A 25,764-nucleotide genomic window follows, 5' to 3' on the forward strand; every position below is an offset into this window, starting at 1 on the left:
CTTGAGGATACCACTGCCATTTTCATATCAAGGTCTGAATCGCTATGAACACTTACGGAATATATCATAGAGTGTCCTTGAATATACAATAAGAATAACAAATGAAGCTGATGAAAGTTTCCACACGCACTGGGTTATGAAACAAACTGATTTCATGATTATCTTTGAAAATGATCTTAGAATTAGGTAATGTCAATCTTGGTAAGCCATTTAAATGTTCAGTTACCAAGGTAATGCCAGGCGTCTTGAATGTCCTCAACAAACAGGAAAATGTTAACTCAAACACAACCATATAATTGATTGATATGCATTCTGGATATTTAAATCACAGGCCATAATAGGCTCATTGAGCAGACAGAAAAAAAATCAAAGGTACAGAAGATCAAAAGTCTCATTAAACATTATATTTATTGATGGCAATGTTAGAAGGAAAAAAGGACAGTTTATTCAGAATAACCATGAAGTACCACTCGCCCTCTAAGTCAGAGGGACGCGGGACTTCTCAGTGATATCCAGGGTAAGAACTTTGGCTTGACTCTCATTCTATCTTCTATCTACCTTCCTAGGATTTGGAAAAGTTCCTAAGTCAAAAATTACAATTCCTGTATTTCCTTCAAGGAGTGTTTGGTTCAAATTGGGACCTTATTGATGAGGGGCAATCTTGTGAGATCTGACAAGTAGTGTGAGCGAAAGGCTTTCTGGCTGGGCCTCTGTCACTGCTGTGCAGACGAGACCATGGGGTTTCCGGGGCAGCGACTGGGCTTCTCCCCGGTTCCAGGGGCGTCTCTGAAGCAGAAGCCACCCAACCAAGCAGCTCTATCACTGACATGGGAGGAGTCACCCTTGGAGGTCCAGGCTGGAATTTAGTCCTCCAGACCTTCACGCAAACCACCACTTCCCTGTACTAAATGCTCTCCTGCTTAAAACATCTCGTTTCTGGCACTGAATCAATACAGGACACATATCCTACATTTAATGGAAACCAGATTCGCTTCAATCTTTCAATCCTGCTCAAATTTCTTGGGGGAATCATCTTGAATCTATTTAGAATACTCACGCTCACCCTTGACCTCTGGACTTTTGTACTTCCACTAAAAACTGCTGGAGCTCTTCTGGTTTTGGCTATCATGAACTATCATGTTTTAGACCAACCCTCCCATTAACACCAACTACTAGAGTTGAATAAAATGCAGACACATCGAAAGCAAAGAACTGGAGGTCTACCAAGTCAGCCAAGACTTGGGCCGTGTGAGCTGGTGAGCTGGCCGTGTGAGAAAGTGGAACAATCACCCAAACTGGAGTAGGGCCTGGCAATGGGAAGGAACACTGAGGAACAATTTGAGTTTTTATCAGCTAATATTTTGTTTGTTTTTGCATCTACGTATATCCTGCGAGATCTTCACTAGGGTTTATAATCAAAGATATGCTATCCCCATAAAAAGAGTTAGAATGTGTTTTCTTTTGCTTTTATTTTTTTGGAAAAATTCACTTATAAAACTATCCTGGCCAGGCTTTTTATTCATGGGAAGATTTTTAATTACAGATTCAATTTCTCAAATCAATAGGATTCTCCTCATTTTTCCATTTCTTCTTAGGTCAGTTTTGATGTTACGTTTTTCCTAGAATTTATTTCATTTAAATTTTAAATGTTTTAATATAAAGTTGATTAGTTATTTTTCAGAGAAGTAACCTCTGACTTTGTGAATTCTCTTGACCACTACTTTCTATTGTGATATTTTCCTTGATGCATAGGTTATTTAGAAATATACTGATTAATTACCAAACACTGGGAACCCCTAGATGTGTTCATTATTGTTTACTAATTTAATTACGTTTATATCATGAATCCAAGATTGGCTTTACCATTAGAAAATTAATCAATGCAATATATCACATAAACAGAATAAAGAATCAATGTCACACAATCATCTCAATAGACGCAGAAAACTCAATGCACTCATAATCAAAACTTTTAGTAAACTAAAAATAAAAGGAAACTTATGTGATAGAAGTATAAAAAAATATAGTAAACATACTTAGTAAAATGTTGATAACTTTGGCTTTGAGACCAGCAACGAGAAAAAGATACCTACTGTCATCATTTCTGTTTAACACTATATAGAAGATTCTAGCCATTTGTAATAAATGCCCTCCTCTACCCCCTTCCCCCAAAAAGAAATAAGGATTGGAAAGAAAGGAATTATTCTCCATAAACTACATGACTGAGTATATAGAAAATACAAAGGTATCTAAGACAAAATGAAATAATTAATAAATGAATTTAATGAGCTGTTGGATACAATAACAATTTATATATAAACCAATGTTTATGTCCTAGAAATAAATAACTATACAATGTAAATTTTAGAAACAACAAAATTTATAATAGAATTAAAAAATCAATACCTAGGAATAAATTTAATAAATAATGTCTATGACCACAATTCGGAAAACTGAAAAGCCTCATTAAAGTAAATTAAAGATGATGTAAATAAATGAAAGGATATGTCTTGTTCATGGATTAGAAATTCAGTATTGTAAAGACATCAATGATCCCCAAACGGATCCAGAGATTCCCAGTAATCCCAATCATCACCCCAGGAGGTTTGCGAGTGAATGTTTACATGTGTGTTTGCCCATGTGCACATGCAAATTGACAAGATAATTCCTAATTTATATTAAAATGCACAGGGCCACATATAGCCAAAAATATTAAGCAAAAATGTGAAGGATTTATACTACCAGAAAAGACTCGTTATGAAGCTACACAAATTAAAACTGTGTGGAACTGCCATAAGTATAATGAAATTAATCAACAAGAGAGAAAATACGAAAACATTTCCATAAATATCTGGTTACTTGATTAAAATATGGTAACACTGTGGATCAATAGGGAAAGAAAGCCCTTTTCAATAAATAATGCTGGACCACTTGGATATCCGTATACAAGTAATTGAAACTTTACCCATATCTCATACTACCTATTAATACAAAAATCAATTTCCAGTTTATTACAGACATAATTATGCAAGGTAAAGGTTCCAAAAATTATCTCCTGGAGATTTTTATGACCTTGAGACAGGCAAAATTTTCCTAAATAAAACCAAAAAAGCACTAACTATAAAGGGCAAGTTTGATTATCTGTACTATATTAAAATTAAGAATTTTTGCTCATGAACAGACACAATTAAACATATGCAAAAGCAAGTCACAGAGAAAAGATTTGCAACACAAAGAACTTACATCTAAAATACCACAATATATGGTCTTCCCAAAAAACAGTAAGAAAAAGAGACAACCCAAACGAAAAAACAGATAAATAAATGGTAGAATATTCATACCATGGAATGCTGTACAGCAATAAAAAAAATATAAATGAATCATTACTATAACATTCATTGCTACATGAATGAATCTGACAAAAATAATACAAGAGAAAACACAAATATAGAAGACAACATACTATATGATCCTACTTACATAAAGTTCTAAACAGCAAAGCTAATCGATGAAGATAAATTGCCACGGGGTTATGAAAGTCAATTTGGGGAATGTAATCAACAATGTTGTAAAGATTGTGTAGGGTATCCGACAGACACTTGTCTCCTTAGGGAGACCACCTCAGGGAAGATGTAGATGCCTGAAGCATAATGAATGTCAACTACAATTTATTTATACATATAAATTTTATATATATATATATAAATTTTATATATATGTGTGTATATATATATTATGTATATAGTTACAAGAAGCAGAGTACAGCATTAGAAATAGAGACAGTGGAAATGTAATGGCTCTATGCGATGTCAGAGGGTAGTGGATGGGGGAGGGGAGTTGACACTGTGTGAGGGGTATAAATGATAAATGTCTAACTATTACATTGTTTTGTGCACCTGAAACTAATAATAAAATACATTTTTAAAAAAGTCAGGATAGTAGTAATCTTTGGGGAATGGGGAGTGACTGGAAAAGTACATGAGGAGAGTTTTTGTATGGTTTTACTTCTCAACGTGGGTACTGGCTACATAAATGGGGTCACTTTGTGACAATTCATTGAGTCATATACTTATGATCTGTATACTTTTATGAACTTATATTTCAATTTTTAAAAGTTTATTGACAAACTAACACTGGAGATATGTTCACCTCTCTGCAGTTTGATGACGTTACAAATTCATATGGTCCAAAAATCCCTGGGGCTCAGCAAACCTACGATGAAGGCCATGGTGATGAGGCCAGTGACCAGGCATTGTTCTAACATATTATTTCATGTGGTTCTCGCAGCCATCGTTTCCAGTTGTGCAATTCTTGTTTTCATTACATAAAGAGACTGAATCACACCACAGAGCTAATATGAGGTGGAGAACCCTGGCTCTTGAGCCTGCACGCTTCTTAATCACTATACCAAACTGCTTCTCATTTTGTTATCAGGATTTATTAAACGTACAGTTACCCATTCCTGGTCCTCTTCCTTTTTGAGGAGACTGAAATCATGCCTTGTGATTTGTCTTTTAAAGGACATATCTATCTATTCATTAGATAATAAATACCTTGATGAGCAATTAGATCTTAGATTTCTCTGCATTATCAACACAGCTCTGAATACACAAATGAGACCTGGGACAGGTGTTTTGGATGATGAGGAGAAAAAGTGATGAGTCACTATTCCACTGTCTTCTTTTTTTATTAGTTTCAGGTGTACAAAACAACACAATGATTAGACATTTACACCCCTCACAAAGTGATAAACCCATCAAGTCTACTACCCATCTGATATTGTACATAGCTGTTACAATACCATTGACTATATTCCCCATGCTGTGTGTATGTGTGTATAAAATACATACACACACACATATATAATTACAGTTGACGTTTTATATTATTTTAGATTATTTTCAGGTGTGCAGCACAGTGATTAGCATTTATATAACCTGTGAAGTGATCCCCCCAGTAAGTCCAGTACCCATCTGACACCCTACAGTCTTTACATTATTTACTATATTCCCCATACTGTATTTCACATCCCCGTGACTATTTTGTGACTAACAATTTGTACTTGCTAATCCCGTCACTTTCTCCCTTATCCCCAACCTCCCTCCCATCTAACAACCATCAGTTTGTTCTCTGTATCTATGAGTCTACTTCTGTTTTGTTTGTTTGTTTATTCTGTTCTTTAGATTCCACACATAAGTAAGATCATATAGTATTTGTTTTCCTCAGTCTGACTTATTTCACTTAGCATAATATCCTCTAGGTGCATCCATGTTGTTGCAAATGGTAAGATTTCATTCTTTCTTATGGCAGAGTAATACTCCATTGTAAAAATGTATCACAATTCCTTTATCAAATCATCTATTGATGGGTATTTAGGTTGTTTTTATTTCTTGGCTATTGTGAATACCACTGCAGTAAACATAGGGGTGCATATATTTTTTTTGAATGAGTGTTTTGGATGTCTTTGAATAAATACCCAGGAGTGGAATTGCTGGGTCATAAGGTAGCTCTATTTTTTAATTTTTTGAGGAACCTTCATACTGTTTTCCACAGTGGCTGCATGAGGGTTCCCTTTTCTCCACATCCTCGTCAGCACTTGTTGTTTCTTGATTTATTGATGATAGCTATTCTGACAGGAGTTAGGTGGTATCTCATAGTGATTTTTATTTGCATTTCTCTGATGCTTAGTGATGTTGAGCATCTTCTCATATGTCTATTGGCCATCTGTATGTCCTCTTTAGAGAAATGTCTATTCAGGGCCTCTGACCATTTTTTAATTGGATTGTTTGTTTTTTTTGGTGTTGAGTTTCATGAGTTTTTAATAAATTTTGGATATTAACCCCTTATCAGATGTATCATTGGCAAATATCCGCTCCCATTCAGTGGAATGTCTTTTTGTTTTGTTGATGGTTTCCTTTGCTGTGAAAAAACTTTTCAGTTTGATGTAGTCCCATTTGTTTATTTTTTTCTCTTGTTTCCCTTGCACAAGGAGATGTATCAGTAAAAAAATTACTAAGGCTAATGTCTGAGAGTTTACTTCCTATACTTTCTTCTAAGAGTTTTATGGTTTGGGGTCTTACATTTAAGTCTTTAATCCATTTTGAGTTTATTCTCATATATGGTGTTAGAAGGTGGTCCAGTTTCATTTTTCTTGTACGTATCTGTCCAGTTTTCCCAGCACCATTTATTAAATAGACTGTTTTCACTCCGGTGTAAATTCTTGTTTCCTTTGTCATAGATTAAATGACCATATATGAATGGATTTATTTCTGAGCTCTCTATTCTGTTCCATTGAACTATGTGTCTGTTTTTATGCCAATACCACGCTGTTCTGATTACTATAAACTTACAGTACAATTTGATTATCAGGTAGAGTGATACTTCCAGCTTTGTTCTTTCTGAGGATTGCCATGGCTATTCAGGATCTTTTATGATCCCATATAAATTTTAGGATTATTTGTTCTAGTTCTGTGAAAAATGCAATTGGCATTTTGATAGGGATTGCACTGAGTCTATATATTACTTTGGGTAGCGTGTACATTTTAACCATTAGAATTCTTCTTATCCATGAGTATATGTTTCCATTTATTTGCATCTTCTTTAATTTCTCTCTGTAATGTCTTACAATTTTCTGAGTACAGGTCTTTTACTTCCTCAGTTAAACTTATTTGTATTTTTTTGATGCAATTGTAAATGGGGTTTTCTTAATTTCTCTGATAGTTTGTTATTGGTATATAAAAATGCAACCAATTTCTAAATATTAATTTTGTACCTTGCTATTTTAGTAAATTCATTTATCAGTTCTAATATTTTTTTTGGTGGAATCTTTGGGGTTCTCTATAGCAGCATGCCATCTGCAAATAATGATAATTTTACTTCTTCTTTTCCCATTTTGATACCTTTTATTTATTCTGCTTCTCTGACTGCTAGAACTTCCAGTACTCTGTTCAATAGAAGTGGTGAAAGTGGGCATCCTGTCTTGTTCCTGATCTTAAGGAAAATGCTTTCGCTTTTCCCCATTGAGTATGATACTGGCTGTGGATTTGTCATATATGCTCTTAATAGTGTTGAGATATGTTCCCTCATTGCTGAGAGTTTTTATCAAAAGTGGATGCTGGATTTTGTCAAATGCTTTTTATGCATCTATTGATATGACCATGGTTTTTATTTTATATTTTGTTTATGTAGTGTATCACATTCATTGATTTGTGGATATTGAACCAAACTTGCATACCAGGAATGAACCCCACTTGACTGTGGTGTATGATCTTTTTAATGTATTGCTGAACTCAGTCTGCTAATATTTTGTTGAGGATTTTTGCATCTATTTTCATTAGGTACACTGCCTATAGTTTCCTTTTTTTGTCATGTCTTTGTCTAGTTTGGGAATCAGGGTATTGGTGGCCTTGTAAAATGAGCTTGGGAGCCTTCCCTCCTCTTGTATTTTTTGGAATAGTTTGAGAATAGGTGTTAATTCTTTTTTGAATGTTTGGTAAAATCCACCTGTGAAGCCATCTGGTCTAGGACTTTTGTTTATTGGGAGGTTGTTGATTACTGATTCAATTTTGTTGGTAGTAATTTGTCTCGTCAGATTTTCTTTTTTCTCTTGAGTCAGCCTTGGAAGATTGTATGCTTCTAGGAATTTATCCATTTCTTCCAGAGTGTCCAACTTGTTGGTGTATAGTTGCACGGAGTGTTTTCTTAAATTTTTTTTTGTATTTTTGTGTTGTCTGTTGCCACTTTTCCTCTTTCATTTCTGATTTTATTTATTTGGGTCCTCTCTCTTTTTTCTTGATGAGTCTGGTTAAAGGTTTGTTAATTTTATCTTTTCATATAACCATCTCTTGGTATCACTGATATTTTGTATTTTTTTTTTTTTTTTTAGTCTACATTTATTTCTGCTCTGCTCTTTATTATTTCCTTCCTTGTGCTCACTTTGGGCTTCGTTTGCTGTTCTTTTTCCAGTTCCCTTAGGTGTAAAGATAAGATTGTTGATTTGAGATTTTTCTTGTTTCTTCCAGTAAGCCTGCATTGCTATGAATTTCTCTCTTAGGACTGCTTTCTCTGTGTCCCACAGATTTTTGGTTGTGTTTTCATTTTCATTTGTCTCAGGTATCTTTTGATTTCTTCCTTGATCTCAATGCTGACCCATTCATTATTCAGTAGCACATTATTTAGCCTCCAAATGTTTGTGTGTTTTTCAGGGTTTTTTTTCTTGTAACTGATTTCTAGTTTCATACTAGTGAGGTCAGAGAAGACATTTGATATGATTTCAACTCTCTTAAATTTACTGAGACTTGTTTTGTGGCTTAACATGTGGTCTATCTTGGAAAAGTGTTCCATGTGCATTTTGAAAAGAATGTATTTTCTGGTGCTTTGGGGTGAAATGCTCTAAAAATATCAATTAAATCCATCTGAAATAGTGTGTCATTTAAGGCCTCTGTTTCCTTGTTGATTTTCTGTCTGGAAGATCTGTTCCGTGGAATCACTGGGGTGTTAAAGTGTCCTACTATGACTGTGTTACTGTTGATCTCTGCCTTCATATCAGTCAATATTTGCTTTATATATTTAGGTGCTCCTATGTTAGGTGCATAAATGATGACTAGGGCCATCCCTTTATTATTGGACTGATCCCTTTTTTATTGTGTAATGTCCTTCTTTGTCTCTTATTATAGTCTTCATTTTAAAGTCTATTTTGTCTGATACAAGTATTGCTACTCCAGTTTTTCTCATTTCCATTTGTGTGAAATATCTCTTGCCATCCATTTGAGTCTGTGTGTCTTTTGATCTGAGGTGGATCTCTTATAGACAGCATATGCATGGGTCTTGTTTTCTCATCCACTCAGCTACCCTATGTCTTTTGATTGGAGCGTTTAATCCATTTACATTTAAAGTGATTATTGATAGGTACATAGTTATTACCATTTTATTATTCATATTTTTTATCTTCATTTGTTTTCTCCTTTTATCCTTGTGTCTTTCTTAGACAAATCTTATCACGGATTTTTCCATATTTCTTAACTCTCATTAAAACTTATAAATGTCTACATTCCAAATCTGTAAGACAGAAGTAAAAAGTATTGCCGTCTGATGATTTGAAGGGTTCTTACAGGCCACCCACCTCTCTAAAAAGAAAACTGTTACAATCATATGGAGGCAGATAGGAGTTTGACTTCTGGCATGAAAAATTCCACTGATCTGCTCCCCAGTGAAACTGATGAAGACTATCAAAAATCCTAACGATTTGAAGCCTCTGGAAATGGTCTTAAAAGCAAAAATAAAAAAAGAAACATCTATTCAAGAAAATATATGAAAATTCAGTAAGAAAAGCAGGAATCTGTGGTATTTGAACCAAAAGAGCTCTCACCTCCCCCCCCACACCCCAGGTCAGCAAGACAGAGGCTCCAAGCTGGACTGCTGCAGCCAAAAACACAGGGCTCCCTCTCTTCCCAGCTCCTGGAAAGAGGGCTTTCTTTCTGGGAGGAATAAGATCTCCATATTTCTTTTCCTGCCCTCAGCTGCCTGATGCTTAGGCTAAACCCCAGACAAGCGGAACAGAGGCTCTACCGTGGGCCTGGCTCTCTTAGACTACTGGGAGCTCAACAGCCCTTCTCCCAGTCCATAAGGCATGGTGGTTCTGTACCAGGAGAGGCAAGTCAAGAAGACCTCAGGCTACTGCCCCCTCTATCGCACACTTAGCTCCTACAGTAGGGGTTTCATTCAGTGAGAAATTTGTGATAGTTTTCACTCCCAACTCCAGAGCCCTGGCCCAGAGATTTTTGCCTGTGGAATAAACAGTGCATAAAAACCAATGGCTCCTAATATCTTACCAAAGGAACTGACTTCATTTGAAACAGCGTGGAAGGTACTCTCAAGGACAGAACAAGAACAGTACAAGTATTGATGAAAAGCAACTGGGAGGAGATTCATGAATCCAATGAAGATACAGTTGAGACTGTAGGCCAGTTCACAGGACAGAACCAAAAAATAAGAGAGCAGAAAGGTGCCTTCCTGGGTTCAGAACAAATATCAAGCACTGACCTCAGACACTATTCCATCAAACGAGCTATAATTTGATTGTTATTAGTTTGTAGAGAAATTTGTGTCTTGGGGCAATTGGTCACAATTAGTGGAGTTTAACAGGGTGTGATCAAGACATAAGAAGATGCAAGCCTTACCAGTATCACTGTCATCCCAGGGTGCGTGAGGGCATATCCAAAGCTGTGCCTCCCTGAGGACAGTGTAATAGGCTTAACACTGTGGGTGTGGTGGTGGTGGGGGTGGGCCTGAGTATAAACTTCACTAAAGTAATCCAGCCAGTTTCTAACAAAATATTACAAGGCATACAAAGAAACAGGAAAGGATGACAGTATGACCCATACGTGAGATTGTCCAGATGTTGGATTTATGGAAAAAAGATTTCAAAGTAGCTATTATAAATACATTCACAGAACTAAAATTTAAAAAAAAAAAGAAATTACTAGAGGGGCTCAAGAGTAAATTTGAAGTGGCACAAGAAAGAATTAGTGAACCTGAAGACACAGTGATTGAGATTATGCAAGCCAAAGACCAGAGAGAAAACAGAATAAAGAAAAAAGAACACAGCCTCAGAGAAATGTGTGGGACATCATTAAGTCTACCAATATATGTGTAATGGGAGTACTGAAAGGAGAAGAAAAAAATCTTTAAAGAAATAAAGGCTAAAAAATTCCCAAGTTTACTGAAAAATAATAACCTACACATTCAGGAAAATCAACAAACTCCAAAGAGGATACATATACAGACACACCATAATAAAAATGGTGAAAGTCAAAGTCAAGGAGAAAATATGGAAAGTAGTATTAAATCAATTAAATAATGAGGCCATTAGACTGAGGTGGCTAAAATGCCTTAGAAGTCTATGTAACCAAAACCTAAGCCTATAAATCCCTTAACATTAAGAAATTGAAACCTGAAGACAACTAATCACAAATAGCCAATTAGATTTTTCCAAGTAAGGCAAATAAATGCTAAAGCTATAGCCTGTGAAAGAATATCCTTGCTTTCTTTCTGCCCCTTCTCTATAAAAGTCTTTCCCTTAGCCCTGTCAGTGGAGCACTCATAACCACTTCTGGTTTGGCACTGCCCAATTCAAACAGATTTTGCCTAAATAAACTCTTCAAATTTTTAATATGCCCCAGTTCATCTTTTAACGGTAGCAAGAAAAAAACGTGTCACTTATAAAGAAATCCCAGTAAGAGTAATAGCTAACTTAGCAGAAATTAACAGAGGCCACAAAACTGGGATAACATATTCAAAATCCTCAAAGAAAAAAATGTCAACCAAGAATCCTATATCAGCAAAGCCGTCATTCAGAAATGAAGGTGAAACAAACACTATCCAAGGTAAACGGAAACTGAAAGCATGTGTAGTTAGCAGATCCACTTTAGAAGAAACACTAAAGGAAGTTCTTTAAGATGAAAGCAAGTGATCTCAGATGGTAATTTCAATCTGCACACACAAAGACCACTTGGTAAAAGTCACTATATAATTATAAAAGACAATACAAATGCAAACTTTTCTTTCTTCTCTTAACTGACAGAAAAAGCAATTATAAAAAATAACAGGTATAAAATGTATTGTTGGGTCTATGACATAGAAATATATGTATAATTGCTAGTAACAGCATAGGCTATAGCTAAAGGACATAGGGTTTTGTTTGGAAGTTATGAAAATGTTCTAAAATTGTGATAGCTACACGTATCTGTAAATATACTAAAAACTTTAGAATTGTTTTTTAAATGGATGGATTGTATGGTACATAAATTATATCTCAATATAGCTGTTTTTTTAAAAAATCAATTGAGATAGGAGGATCTGAAGAATACTTTGAGTCTGATTCAGTTTATCAGGTCATTAGAGAATCACAGAAACCTAGAGTTGGAAGGGTCTTAAATATCTCCTATGACATCCCTACCACTGTCCTCCAGCAGTTTTCTATCTCAAATTACCTTCACTGATCTGCCTGAATATCACTTTTTCCACTGCTGCAGCTTCAGTGTCTAGGACAGGGCCTTCCTTCCAGTAGGTACTCAGTAGTAACTGGTTGACTGATATTATCCTTTAATACAAAATAAGACATTAAAAAAAATTGAAGCAACAAAAAAACACAAAACAAACTCATACATACAAAACAGAATGGTGGTTAACAGAATGGTGAGGGAAAGACAAAAAGGGTAAATAAAGGAAGGTCAAATACATGGTAATGGAAGAAAATTAGACTCCGGGTGGTGAGCACACAACTGAGTATGTAGATGTTGTATCACAATGTTGTGCACCTGAAATTTATATATATTTAACCAATGTTACCAGTAAATATAATTTTTAAAATTATTTTTCATACACAACGAAGGCCTGCAAACCAAAAGGGGGAAAATACGACAGAAAGAGAAACAGACATGAGCTAGATATTGGAAGTATCAGACAAGGACTTCGAAATAACTATGAGTAACATATATCCAAAAATAGAGTAACAATGGAAAAGAGAAACATATAAAGATTACAAAGAGATGTAGATTCCATAAAAAAATTAATTGGCAATTAAAAAAAATTAAACTAAAAATTCAGTTAGTTTTAACAGTAGATTAGACAATGTCGAACGACAATGATCTGAAAAAATTAATTACAAATATCTCTACAGTAAACAATGAAAATATAGAAGACAGCATAAAACATACAAGACACTGAAAAAAGTGGGAGCTGAAAATGCACACAATTGGAGCTTCAGAAGAGGAGAAAAAAGAGAAGCAATATTTAAACAGGTTACAAATAATGGAGCAGAATCTTGTAAAATTGATGAAAGACATCATCCCATAGATTCAAGAAGCTCTACAAACCACAAGCAGGATATGTGCAAAGAAACCTACACCAAGTTGCATCACAATAGAATTGATGAAAGTCAGAAAAAATCTTTAAAAAGTCCCACCATTACCTGAGAAGTGGCCAAAGTATATAATATTTTAATTTGGACTATAAAAGTCAAGGAAGCACTATATGTTGCATTCTTTAGACAATCACTAAAAAATTTTTTGCTCTTTTTTAATGTTTATCAAGTCACTAAAGGAAAAAGGTAGAAAACAGTTTTAAAATTTTGAATGAGTCAAAAGAAGTCAAGAGAAAGTAATACAAACAGGAGTCAAATAGTAACATGCTATAAATATATTTAAATATCAGTAAGTACATTAAGTATAAAAGAACTAAATACTTGTATTAATAGTCTAAAATTGTCAGACTCATTAAAAGAGCAAAACCCAATTACATGTGCTTAGAAGACACAAACTTTAAAAAGATACAGAAAGATTGAAGGAAAAGGATATACCAAGTAAACACTAACCAAAAGAAAGCTGATGCAGCTGCAAATAATTTGAGATAAAGCAAACTTTGTGGCAAGAAGTATAACTAGGCATTAAGAGGGATATTACAAAATGAGGGGCCAATCCACAAGGAAAATATAACAATTCTAAATTATTTGCACCCAAATCATACTGCTGCAATAAGGAAAAACAAACAAAAGATAGAACTAAATGGAGAAATACACAAATCCACAATCATAGCAGGTAAAGAAGAAATCAGTAAGAATATACAGAAGATCTGATCAACACAACAAACTTTACTCGCATATTTAGAATACTGCATCCAATAATTACAGAATATACATGCTGTTCAGATTATTTACCAAAATTGACCACATGCTGGATCATAAAGTAATGTTCAACAAATTTCAAAGAATTTAAATCACAGTAGGCTCTCCTCCCAAATGGAATTAAGCTTAAGGTCAGTAACATAGAGACAGTTAGAAAATCTTCAATTGCTAGGAAATTTAGGCAATACATGTCAAATAACACATGGGTCAAAGGAAAAAAATCATAATGGAAACTATAGTATTTCGAACTGAATGAGAGCTGAAACCAATGGTCTAAATATCCATGTTTAAAAATTAGAAAAAGAACAGCACATTAAACTCAAAGATAGTAGAAGAGATAAGAATAACGATGATGTAGAGAATTAATTTACAAATGGAGAATAACAAAATAGATAATTCTTTGAAAAGACTAATAAAAACACATTGACCTCTAGCAAGACTTGCCAAGAAAAAGGAACGATACAAATTAATAAATGACCAACACTGGGAATGAAAAAGTAGTGAACACCACAGCTACTATAAATATTAAACAAGTAATAAGAGGATATTATGAGCAACTTTATGCCAATTAATCTGAAATTTTAGGGGAAATGGAAAAATTCCTAGGAAAAAACTAACCAAAACTAAAATAAGGAGAAAAAAAAATCTGAAGAGATTTATATCTCTTAAATAAACTGAATCTATAATTTTTTTAAAACTTTCCTGCAAAGAAGTCTCCAAGCCCAGATGACTTCATTGGTGAATACTTATAAACAATAGGGCAAGAAATAACACATTTTATACAAATTCATTAGGAAAATGAAGGAAAACACTGCTCAATCCCTTTTAAGAGGCTACAGTAACCTTGACAGCAAAATCTATCAACTTTCAAAAAAAGCAAAATTACAACCTAATTTTTCTCGTAAACAGAGACACATTTTTATTCCTTTAAATTAGCAGTAAGCATTTCTTATGCCCTGATTAAGAAATCCTTGCCTAGTCTATGTTTTTTTTTGCTTTTTTTAATATATAGAAGCATTAGTTTTATCTTTCACATTTAGGTTAAAATCTATTAAGAATTAATTTTCCATATGATATGTGTGGGGCAGAGTCAAGATTCATTTTTTCCCTATGAATATATGAACACACGGATGCCACTGCCTTATCAGTGCGAAGGCACCAGGAGTTTTACCCACTGCTGCTTTTGCACCATCAACGCAAGTGTAAAACAGTAAGCGGGAAATCGTTTACCCCTCATAGAGTTCCTGAAAGGGTCTCGGAACCGCTGGTGGTTCCCAGAGCGCACTTTGCTGGAGCTTCTGGATATCAATGAGAATGAACAAACGACTGCTCCACATTACAATATGGACGAATCTCACAAGAATAATTGACCACAAGCAGCCAGATGCAAATGACTACACACATTCAAAAGAGGCAAAACTAGTCTATGATGATATAAATCAAGACCATGGTTGCTTTTAACGGTGAGGTAGCCTGGGAGGAGTCATGAGGGGGTTTCAGAGCCATGGTGATGTTCTAGTTCTCCATCTGGGGGCTGGTTGGTTATATGGGTGTGTCTGTAAAAATTTAGATACAGACATATGATTAGTGTACTTTTCTGCCTGTATAGTACACTTCAGGATAAAGTATACTTAAAAATAAGGTGGGTACTAGACTTATCGGGGGATCATTTTGTAAGTTACATAAATGTTTAACATATACTATGCTGTACATCTGAAGCTAATGTACTATTGACTATTAACTAAAAATTAAAGAAAGAATCAACAGATTGAGGACAAAAGTGATTTCTTAAACATTAAATTGAATTACATTCTACTTAAAAGCTGACAGTAACTTCCCACTGTATTTAAAATAAAGTTCCAATATGATACAAAATCTACAGTGTTTCATGATCATAACATACCTATGGTTTTCAAAATCTGGGCACCACCTCACGTCTTGCTGCCTCTCCCCTGGCCTATTGCATCCCTTTCGCACTACTTTTCTTTCTTTCTTCCAAGTCTATAAGCACACTAAGTTCTTCCCCTCTTAGAGCCTTTGCACAGGCTCGTTCCTTGACTTTCCAAGCACTACAACACAGCTAGTAGCTTCTTTTCATCCTTTAGGGTTCCTCAGAGAAGCCTTCCCAAGCACCCTATGGAAAGTTGCCTCTTTCCCATATTCTGTATCTCAGTCCATTGAACCTGTCATTGTACTTACTGAAACTTGAAATAGGTTTATTTGTTTTTTTCTCTGTCCCCTTCTTAGAATGTATGATCGATTAGGGCAAGGATCTAGTTATCTTGTTTTACAGTTAAAGTCCCAAGATTTAGCACAATGTCTGGCATATTGCAGAAGTGGAATAAATAATGTCTGAATGAATGAAGAATAATTTCGGGTTATTTCATATCAATCCAATGAGTCTTTTAAATTTTTGATATGATCATTATGTACTAGTTATCACTCCCAATTCTACTTTCCCCATAAATTTTACTTGTATGCCTTCTTTTTATCCATTTGCTTATTCATTCACTCATGGAAAAAAACAAAACAAAACAAAACTTGGGAGTTTATTAAATGTCAGCCATATAAAATTTGAATCAGCCATGTTCTTTATTTTTAAAGATCTCACCACTTATTAAGGAAAATTAATGCGATGTAACAAAATGATCTCTTTACCAAAAAAATAATGAACTCAAATACAAAGCCTCAAATCTAATTAAAATGTTGAAATGAAGGGAAAGATGAACCCTCTGAAACAAATAGCCTAGTACATCTATGGAGAGAGGAAACTGAACTAATTAAGCATCACTTTTTTTTAGTTAATCCATGTTGACTCTTGGTGATCGTATCTTTCATTTTCTAAATGCTTACAATTCATATTTTAAAATATATTATAATAAATTATAATATATTGTTACCAGGGCTTCACGTCAAATGTAGCTTCTTTTACAATGAGAGTATTCAGGGAAAATCCATTCAACAGTATAATTACTTTGATTTGTTTTTAATTCCAATATTTAATCTAATTTTGATTTAAATACTATTAAAAAAGAGTGAGACTATTTTGTTTATTGAAAGGGGGCATAAATGGAAAAAGATTGAGAATCTGTGCTGCAGGCAGGCAGATTTTAGCTGAATGTCAAGAAGAACTTTCTGGACATTACAGCTGCCTACCAGGGAACTGCCTTGCAAAACAGGAAGCTCTCCATCACTGAAAATCTTTAAGGAGAGCTAACAGGCCATTTTTCCCAGGATAGAGCAGAAACAGTCTTGATTTAGGAGGAAGTACCGTGTCTCTCAAAATAAGGTGAAGACGCACTTTATAAAAAAAATTGCAATCCGTGATAGACCAATTACTTTTAAAAAATACAAAAGCATCACACATTTGGATGTCATGGCAAGGTCAAGGTTTCCTTTTGATTTCTGTTTTTAACTTGGGCACACAGGTAACAGTGTGTGTCCTGGCATGGATAGGTGAACTACATTTTGAGTGGGTTAGATCACCTATAAAAGATCTCTGAGGTTTCAGTTTTTCAAATATATCTAGTCTGTCCTCCTTTCTATATTCATTGGGCATTAATATCAAACTAATAATTTCATAACAATTAACCTCTTTCTTCAGCAATTAAAAAAGCATAATCTGAAAGATATTAGTCTAAAAACATTAGATCAATGACCTGAGATTTTTTTATTGCATTAACCTTTATCTCACTAAATTGAAATAACAAATTTTCCTTTTTACCAAAACACATCTGAATGCTCATTTAAAACTTGTTACAAAAATTTTGTTTTCAGCCATTTCTCACACTTAATTTTCTGGTGTCACTTTCTTTGTACAAATTGATAATGAGATGTATAACAAATTATAGTTGATCACACCTCTGAAGTTCTAACTTTGTTTTACCAAAAGGTAGCCAAACCAACAGAAAAGTCCCCTGGGGTTGGTGCTGGGTTGGGGTGGGGGAACATTTGTGAATTTCATAAGCACTGAGTAGAGGATTTAAGTTTTTGTCACTACCTATAACACTTAGTGCTGATGTGGCCAAAGCAAACATGGTGATGAGTTATAAAAAGAGGAGTCAAAATTAAGAGTTACCCATTCTCATGGACCTAGAGAATATTATGCTAAGTGAAGTAAATCAAACAGAGAAAGAAAAATGCCATATGATTTCACTTATATGTGGAATCTAAAAAACAAAATAAATGAACAACAAAAGAACAGAAAGAGACTCACAGACAGAGAACAACCTGATGGCTGCCAGAGGGGGGAGGTTGGGGGACTGGATGAAAGAGGTGAAGGGATTAAAAAGTACAAATTGGCAGTTTCAAAAGAGTCATAGAGATGTGAAGTATAGCATAGGGAATATAATCAGTGATATTGTAATACCTCTCAATGTGCCAGATAAGTACTGGACTTATCCAGGGGACCACTTTATAAGTTATATAAATGTCTAACCACTATGCTGTACACCTGAAAGTAATATAATATTGAATGTCAACTATAACTGAAAATTTAAAAATTAAAAAAAAAAAAAAGAAAAGTTGGCCATCCTCATACTTTCCCAAATACTCCCAGCTTTCTCTCTCCAAGGATACTCGGACATTTTTGTTTACAATCTGTTATCTTCTTCCCATTAAAAACAAAACAAAACAACCTTCCTTTTCAAGACATATGAGTTGTCATCTCCCAACTCCATCATACACGAATTCTATCTCTGCCATAGTTCTAAAAAGCCTTCGTTCACCCGACTTTTACTAGAGCAGGCGTTCTTAACTACACGTACACGATGGGTTGTAGGAAGCCTATGAGCTCTCTGAAAATCCAAATATTTCAAAATTTTAGATGAATGAGCAATTATGTGGGCAAAATGTTCACAACTATGAACATTCTTAGAGGGAACAATAATCCGAAGAGATTAAAAGCGTCTTTATTAAATTAAAAATGTGATCTGAATAGAAATGCAGGCTACAGGTTCTTCATTCATTAAATAGGCATACAAAGATATTACGTTATATCATATAATCAAAAAGGGCTTTAGAAAGAAATCCCTTCATTTTGTCGATGATAAAATTGGCATTTGGAGAGGTTAAGGAGCGTGTTCAAGGTCATTGCTAGCTGGAAGGCAGAAGCCAGAGAAAAACGCTGGCTTCCTGCTTCCAGGTCTACCCCTGACAGCCTGCTATCCACACAGGAACAGACAGCAGGACAATAGCAAACATACTACAGGCAGTCAACAATCCACCTATGATAAGTACACAACCTCAGAATAAATCAAGCTATTGATTAATTCTTTAAACACTACTGGCTCATAAGATATATAAACATTTTCTGTTTTTACTGATGATACCTACAAATACATATTCTCTTAGATACATTTCAGTAGAACTTGCTTCCTTGCCAGTAGGCACAATCAACAGCCTGTCAATCATCTGAAAAACACGAGTGCTTGATCCTTCTGCAATCAATAAGAGAAGGGCGTGCACCGGCCTTGGAAGGGACAGAGGATGTTTAGGAGGCAGAAGGCTTCACAGAGGCACTTAAGCACATTTCATTGGGAGGCAATTACTCTGAAAGCCCACAATGCAAAGTAAATTAGTTGAGTGGATTTTTCAGTAAATGTTGAAGCTGTTTAGAAATTTTAAGCAAAACCTCGTTTCAAAGTTTATTCCCTTGTTTATTCTCACTAAAGAACAGCAAGTACAAAAACCAAAAAAAGATAATGTTTGGTAAAAAGAATTTTTATAGTAAGTAATTAAGAGAGAAAGCGAGGGGAAAAATGCCTTATTCTGGTGCCAGTTGAGATGGGTAGGAATCCAAAATTTGTTTTTAATTTTTTTCAAAACAATTATAAACCCGAAAGTCTATAAATAAGAATCCAAGGAACTCTTCACTCTCCTCCCCACCACCCCCAACCTTGACTTCTCAAATACAGTGCAACTTTCTACCATCTGCTATTTTAGAGCAGAAACAGTAATGAACATATGGGCTTTCTCTCTCAAGCAGCTGTAGTGTAGTTAAAGTTATAATAATTGTCTTTCTGTAAGATAAATTTACATTAAAAACCTGGCCAGTTAAAAATAAATGGCTCAGCCTCAGAGCCTTCCACAATAAAATTAAGACATTCAGAATCATCTATGACATATTACATTCAGAGACTTAGAAGATACCCTCTAAATCTTGTGCTTTTATATTTAAGGTTAAACAAATATAATTCATGATGCTCAAATCAGTTTATGTAATCAGACAGTCCACAACTCATGTTTTCTCTTTCTCATTCACAATGCTAGGAGCTTTAAACAGGGGTGAGATACTCATATATAAAAACCATAACTAAGTTCTTGAAAGCTGAAAATATAAATCCACCACTTCCGTGGGTCACTGAATTCCAATCTAAAGCCTCATTTAAGAAAAATCACAATACATGTGGCATATAAATTTCCATTTCAACTGTAAATCATTTATAATGAGTTTAAGTAAAGCGAAAGGAATTCAGAGCAGATTCTGATCCATATATTATGAAAATTAAGAATTTTACCTACCTTTATCTGGGTGATTCAAAATCATGATTCTCCTGTGAGCTGTTCTAATCTTGGCCTTGCCAGCAGACAGGCTGTAAAAAGAAATTAAAGTGCTTACAATAAATGGTGTCAAATGCAGATTATAAATTAATAGTTTATATGGGTTCAAGAAATTAAAAACTAATGAAAATTTCACCATCTTGTGGATAAATATGAAATTACAGCCTGTCACTTAATTCCAGTAACCATCAAAATCAATAATTGATTCAATACTGCATGTATTTTTCTTCAGTCCTTTGTGATACCAGTCCTTATTTTCAATTTGAAAATAAAACACAGTATGGAAGGTAAGGGAATCATAGTCTATAGACTGACTATACTGTAAGTCTGAAAACTTGTGCTTCAAATTACTTTGCGGAAAGGCAGTATATACAGTATAACAGACAGGTCTTTGGACTCGAGAGCTACTGGACGGCTAGATTTCAATCCCATTGCTACATACAATGGGGTAACAATGGTGAATTTTTTTAACCTCTACCTATTTCACTTTCCTCATTGTAAACCACAGCTGGGAAAAAAAATATTTCTCGTAGAGCAATGGTAAGGATTAAATTAGTTAATGCCAACAGAGTGCTGAGACAGTGCCTGGCGAGAACAAATGTTCCATAATCGTTAGCTTTATTATTACTGTGTTTCAACAGAGCATCTCAAAACATTTCATAGCTCATAATTTATTTAACTTTCTGAGAACCCTATGGGAAAAACTTGGCTGTTAGAACCTATGCTCTAAACAAAATTTAAAGAAGAAAGTTAAATAAGCCTAAAATTATTTCAGCAAAACCATATTTATCCAGTATTAGAAATGTTTACCATTAGTATATTTTCTTAGCAAGGAAAAAAAATAATAACACCAACGAAAACAAAATCCTAATGTTGTTACTTAATAGCTATTTTATCTAAGGCACTTAACTTCTCCAGGCCTCAAATGGAAACAACAGTACCCGACAAAGTATAGGGTAGTTGTTGTGAAACTCAAAATGATTTCGTTTGTACGGATGATTCACACTGTAGTGGATAAAAGTAGGTACTTAGAGATATTCAGATACAGTTTCAAAATCCTGATTCTACCACTCATTAGCTATACACCACTCATTAGCTATTGTCTTGCTTACTTAAACTCTTTGAGTTATAATTTTCTCATATGTATAATGGATATAATCAAACTATTTCCCAGGATTATTTTAAGGATAAATTAAATAATATAAAGATTAGGATGACTGAGAACACAGTTGGTGTCAGAGAATGGTAGTTATTATGAATATGAAGGGTGCTTATGAAAATGTATTATTTAGCTCCGACTTTTAAAATGGAGTATAACTAACCTAATTTAACATTTCTTGAATGACTCAAAAGCATTATCATGAGTATCACTTAAGTAAAAAGAAACTGTTAAGTTCTGCAGAGGTTTGCTTGTGCTTCTATGAAATGGTCATAAAATGCTATTGATTTAAGTTCTTCCATCTGCTTTGAACACTTCCTCCCTGACTGTGAGTTGTCAATCCTTGATTCTGCCAGTGTTCCAGTCTCAAGGTGTTCCTTGCAACTTCCAATCTCCTGGAGTTAAATAACAAATCATCAAGCATGTTAAAATACACTATCCATTGCTGAAGAAGCATATAAAACAGTCTTCTATGAATCAAATAAACAAGTCTTGAGTTAAAGAAATCAAAAGACAAATCAAAAAATATCTTGAGACCAATAAAAATGGAAATACAACATAGCAGAACAGCCAAAGCAGTTATAAGAAGAAAATTTATAGCAATAAATACCTACAAAAAGAAAAAGCTCACAAAAATAACCCAACTTTGCACCTCAGGGAACTAGAAAAGAACAAACTAAGTCTAAAGTTAGTAGAAGAAAGGAAATAACAAAGATTAGAGTGATAATAAATGAAATAGAGATTGAAGAGACAATGGTAAGAACTAGTTTTTTGAAAAGATAACCAAAAGCGACAAACCATTAGCTAGACTCACCAAGAAAAGAGGACTCGAGTAAATAAAATTAGAAATAAATGAGAAGACATTAACTGATACCACAGAAATATAAAGGATCATAAAAGACTACTATGAACAATTACACACCAACAAATTGGACACCTAAAAAGATCGCTAGAAACACAACCTACCATGCTTGAATCATGAAGAAAAAAAATTCTCAACAAATGACTAGCAATGTGATTGAATCAAGACTCCCAACAAAGAAAATCCCAGGACAAGATGGCTTCATTGAATTCTACCAAACATTTAAAAATAATTAATTAGTATCAATCCTCCTTAATAGAAGAGATCACTGTCAAACTCATTTTACACGGCCAGCATTATCCTGATATCAAAACCAGAGACGGATAGATACTACAAGAAAAGAAAATTATAGGCCAATATTCCTGATAAACATAAGATGAAAAAATCCTCAGCAAAATATTAGCAAACAGTATTCAACAATACATTAAAATGATCGTACACCATGATGAAGTGGGATTTATTCCAAGGATTCAATAGTTCAACATCCACAAACCATTCAGTGTGATGGGTCAGTTTAACAAAATGTAGGATAAAAGTCATATGATCCTCTCCATTGATGCAGAAAAAGTATTTGACAAAATTCAACACACATTTATAAAAACAAAGTGGGCTTAAAAGGAATGTACCTCGACACAATCAAGGCTGTACATGATAAATCCAAGCCTACATCATCCTCAGTAGTGAAAAGCTGGAAGCTTTTTCTCTAAGATCATGGAACAAAATTCCCCAATCTCGTTACTTTGATTCAACATAGTATTGAACGTCCTAGCCATACCAATTACGCGAGAAAAAGAAATAAAAGACATCTAAATTGAAAAATAAGAAATAAAACTGTCACTATTTGCAGATGGCACATACAAACAAACAAACAAACACCTTAAAGATGACACCAAAAACCTGTGAGAACTAATAAATCAATTCAGTAAAGTCACAGGGTAATACACAGAAGTCAGTTATGTTCCTATACACAAATAACAATCAGAAAGAGAAATTAAGAAAAAAAATCCCATTTACAATTGCATCAAAAAGAATAAAATACATAGGGATAAATTTAACTATGAAGGTTAGAGACCTGTACTCTGAAAACTTTAAGACACTGATGAAGGAAATTGAAGAAAACACAAATAAATGAAAAAATATCCTGGGCTCATAGATTAGAAGAATTAATATGTTAAAATGTCCACACTACCCAAAGCAATCTACAGATTTAATGCAATATCCATCAAAATACCAATGGCATTTTTCACAAGCTAGAAAAAAGAATCCTAAAATTTGTATGGAACCATAAAAGACCCCAAATAACCAAAGCAATCTTGAGAAAGAACAAAGCTGGAGGTAATATGCTCCCTGATGTCAAACTATACTACAAAGCTATAGTATCAAAACAGTATGGTGCTGGCATGAAAACAGACAGTGATCAAACAGAGTACAAGAGACTAGAAATAAATCCAAGCATATATGGTCAATTAATCTATGACCAAGGAGGCAAGAATATATAATGGGGAAAGACAGTCTCTTCAATAAATTGTTGGAAAAACTGTATAGCTACATGCAAAAGAATGAAACTGGACCCCTATCTTATACCATTTACAAAAATAAATTTAAAATGGGTTAAAGACTTGAACATAAGAACCAAAACCATAAAATTCCTGGAAGAAAACATAGGCAGTAAGCTCTTTGACAACAGTCTTAGGAATATTTTTTTGGATCAGTCTCCTTAGGAAAGAACAAAAGCAAAAATAAACAAATGGAAATACATCATAGTGATAGAAACCATCAATACAGTGAAAGAAACCATCAACAAAATGAAAAGGCAACCTGCTGAATGGGAGAAGGTATTTGCAAATAATACATCCAATAGGGGGTGAATATCCAAAATATATAAAGAACTTATACAACTTAATATCAGAAAAACTAGTCAATTTAAAAAATGGGCAGAGGACCTGAACAGACATTTTTTCCAAAGATGACATATAGATGGTCAACAGGTACATGCAAATGCTCAACATCACTGATCACCACGGATATGCAAATCAAAACCACCATACCACATCACCTTACACGTTACAATGACTGTCATCAAAAAGACAAGATATAAAAAGTGTTGGGAAGATGAGGAGAAAAGGAAACCCTTGTGCACTGCTGGTGGGAATGTAAATTGGTGCAGCCATCATGGAAAAAGTATAGGTTCCTCAAAAAACTAAAAGTAGGGTCGGCCCGGTGGCTCAGATGGTTAGAGCTCCATGCTCCTAACTCCGAAGCTGCCGGTTCAATTCCCACATGGGCCAGTGGGCTCTCAACCACAAGGTTGCCAGTTCAATTCCTCGACTAAGATTGAACACGGCACCTTGAGCTGAGCTGGCGCTGAGCTCCCGGATGGCTCAGCTGGTTGGAGCGCGTCCTCTCAACCACAAGGTTGCCGGTTTGACTCCCGCAAGGGATGGTGGGCTGTGCCCCCTGCAACTAGCAATGGGACCTGGAGCTGAGCTGCGCCCTCCACAACTAAGACTGAAAGGACAACTACTTGACTTGGGGAAAAAAGTCCTGGAAGTACACACTGTTCCCCAATAAAGTCCTGTTCCCCTTCCCCAATAAAATCAAAAAAAAAAAAACAAAACTTAAAAAAAAAACAAAACTAAAAATAACAACTACCATGTGATCCAGCAACTCCACTTCTAGGTATATATCCAAAGGAAGTGAAATCATTATCTCAAAAAGATATCTGTGCCCCCATGTTCCTTCCAGCATTATTCACAACAGCTAAGACATGGAAATAACCTATATGTCCACTGATAGATGACTGGATAAAGCAAACGTGGAACACACACACACACATATATATATATATCAGGGGTGCCAAAAACATGTATACACATGACTTGTATTCATCTTTTGTTATCAGGACATATTGAGTATTACAATTTTAATATAGTTTTTTTCCTTTCTTAAAATGTGTATACATTTGTTTGGCACCCCTGGTATATGTAAATGGAGTATTATTCAGTCGTAAAAAGGGCAATCTTGCCATTTGTGACAACATGGATGAAACTTGAGGGCATTATACTAAGTGAAATCAGTCAAAGACAAATACTGTATGATCTTATTTATATGTGGAATCTAAAAAGCTGAACTCATACAAACAGAGAATAGACTGGTGGGTGCCAGGGGTGGGGGAGGCAAAATGGATGAAAGTGGTCAAAAGTTACAACTTAGAGTTGTAAGATAAAAAAGTCCTGGGGGTGTAACGTACAGCATGGTAACTATTATTAACAATACTGTCTTTATATTTGAAAGTTGTTAAGAGAGTAAATCTTAAAAGCTCTCATCACAAAGAAAAAAAATCTGTAACTTTGTGAGGTGAACAATGTTAACTAAACTTTTTGTGGTAATTGTTTCGCAATATAAACACATACCAAATCATTATGTTAGATGCCTTAATAAATATTTTAGTATAAAGGCTTAAGGGTATTCCTTTCGGCTGCTTACAGAAATTTTCTGGGG

At 34.6% G+C, this 25,764-nt stretch overlaps 1 protein-coding gene across 3 annotated transcripts in view; it reads right to left on the bottom strand.

The window, feature by feature from the left end:
• The window catches only part of DNAJC15 (DnaJ heat shock protein family (Hsp40) member C15), an 87,480-nt gene that overhangs the window by 25,766 nt on the left and 35,950 nt on the right, over nt 1–25,764 (bottom strand). For 2 of the 3 annotated variants that reach the window (XM_033103919.1, XM_033103917.1), the window contains exon 5: nt 20,204–20,274. In XM_033103919.1, coding sequence (XP_032959810.1) covers nt 20,204–20,274 — 71 coding nt within the window. Of the gene's footprint in view, nt 1–14,676; nt 15,238–20,203; nt 20,275–25,764 lie in introns of those variants that run through there. The other variant, XM_033103920.1, reaches the window with a different exon arrangement.

This window comes from Rhinolophus ferrumequinum, chromosome 4 (genome assembly GCF_004115265.2).
Source record: "Rhinolophus ferrumequinum isolate MPI-CBG mRhiFer1 chromosome 4, mRhiFer1_v1.p, whole genome shotgun sequence".
NCBI lineage: Eukaryota > Metazoa > Chordata > Mammalia > Chiroptera > Rhinolophidae > Rhinolophus > Rhinolophus ferrumequinum.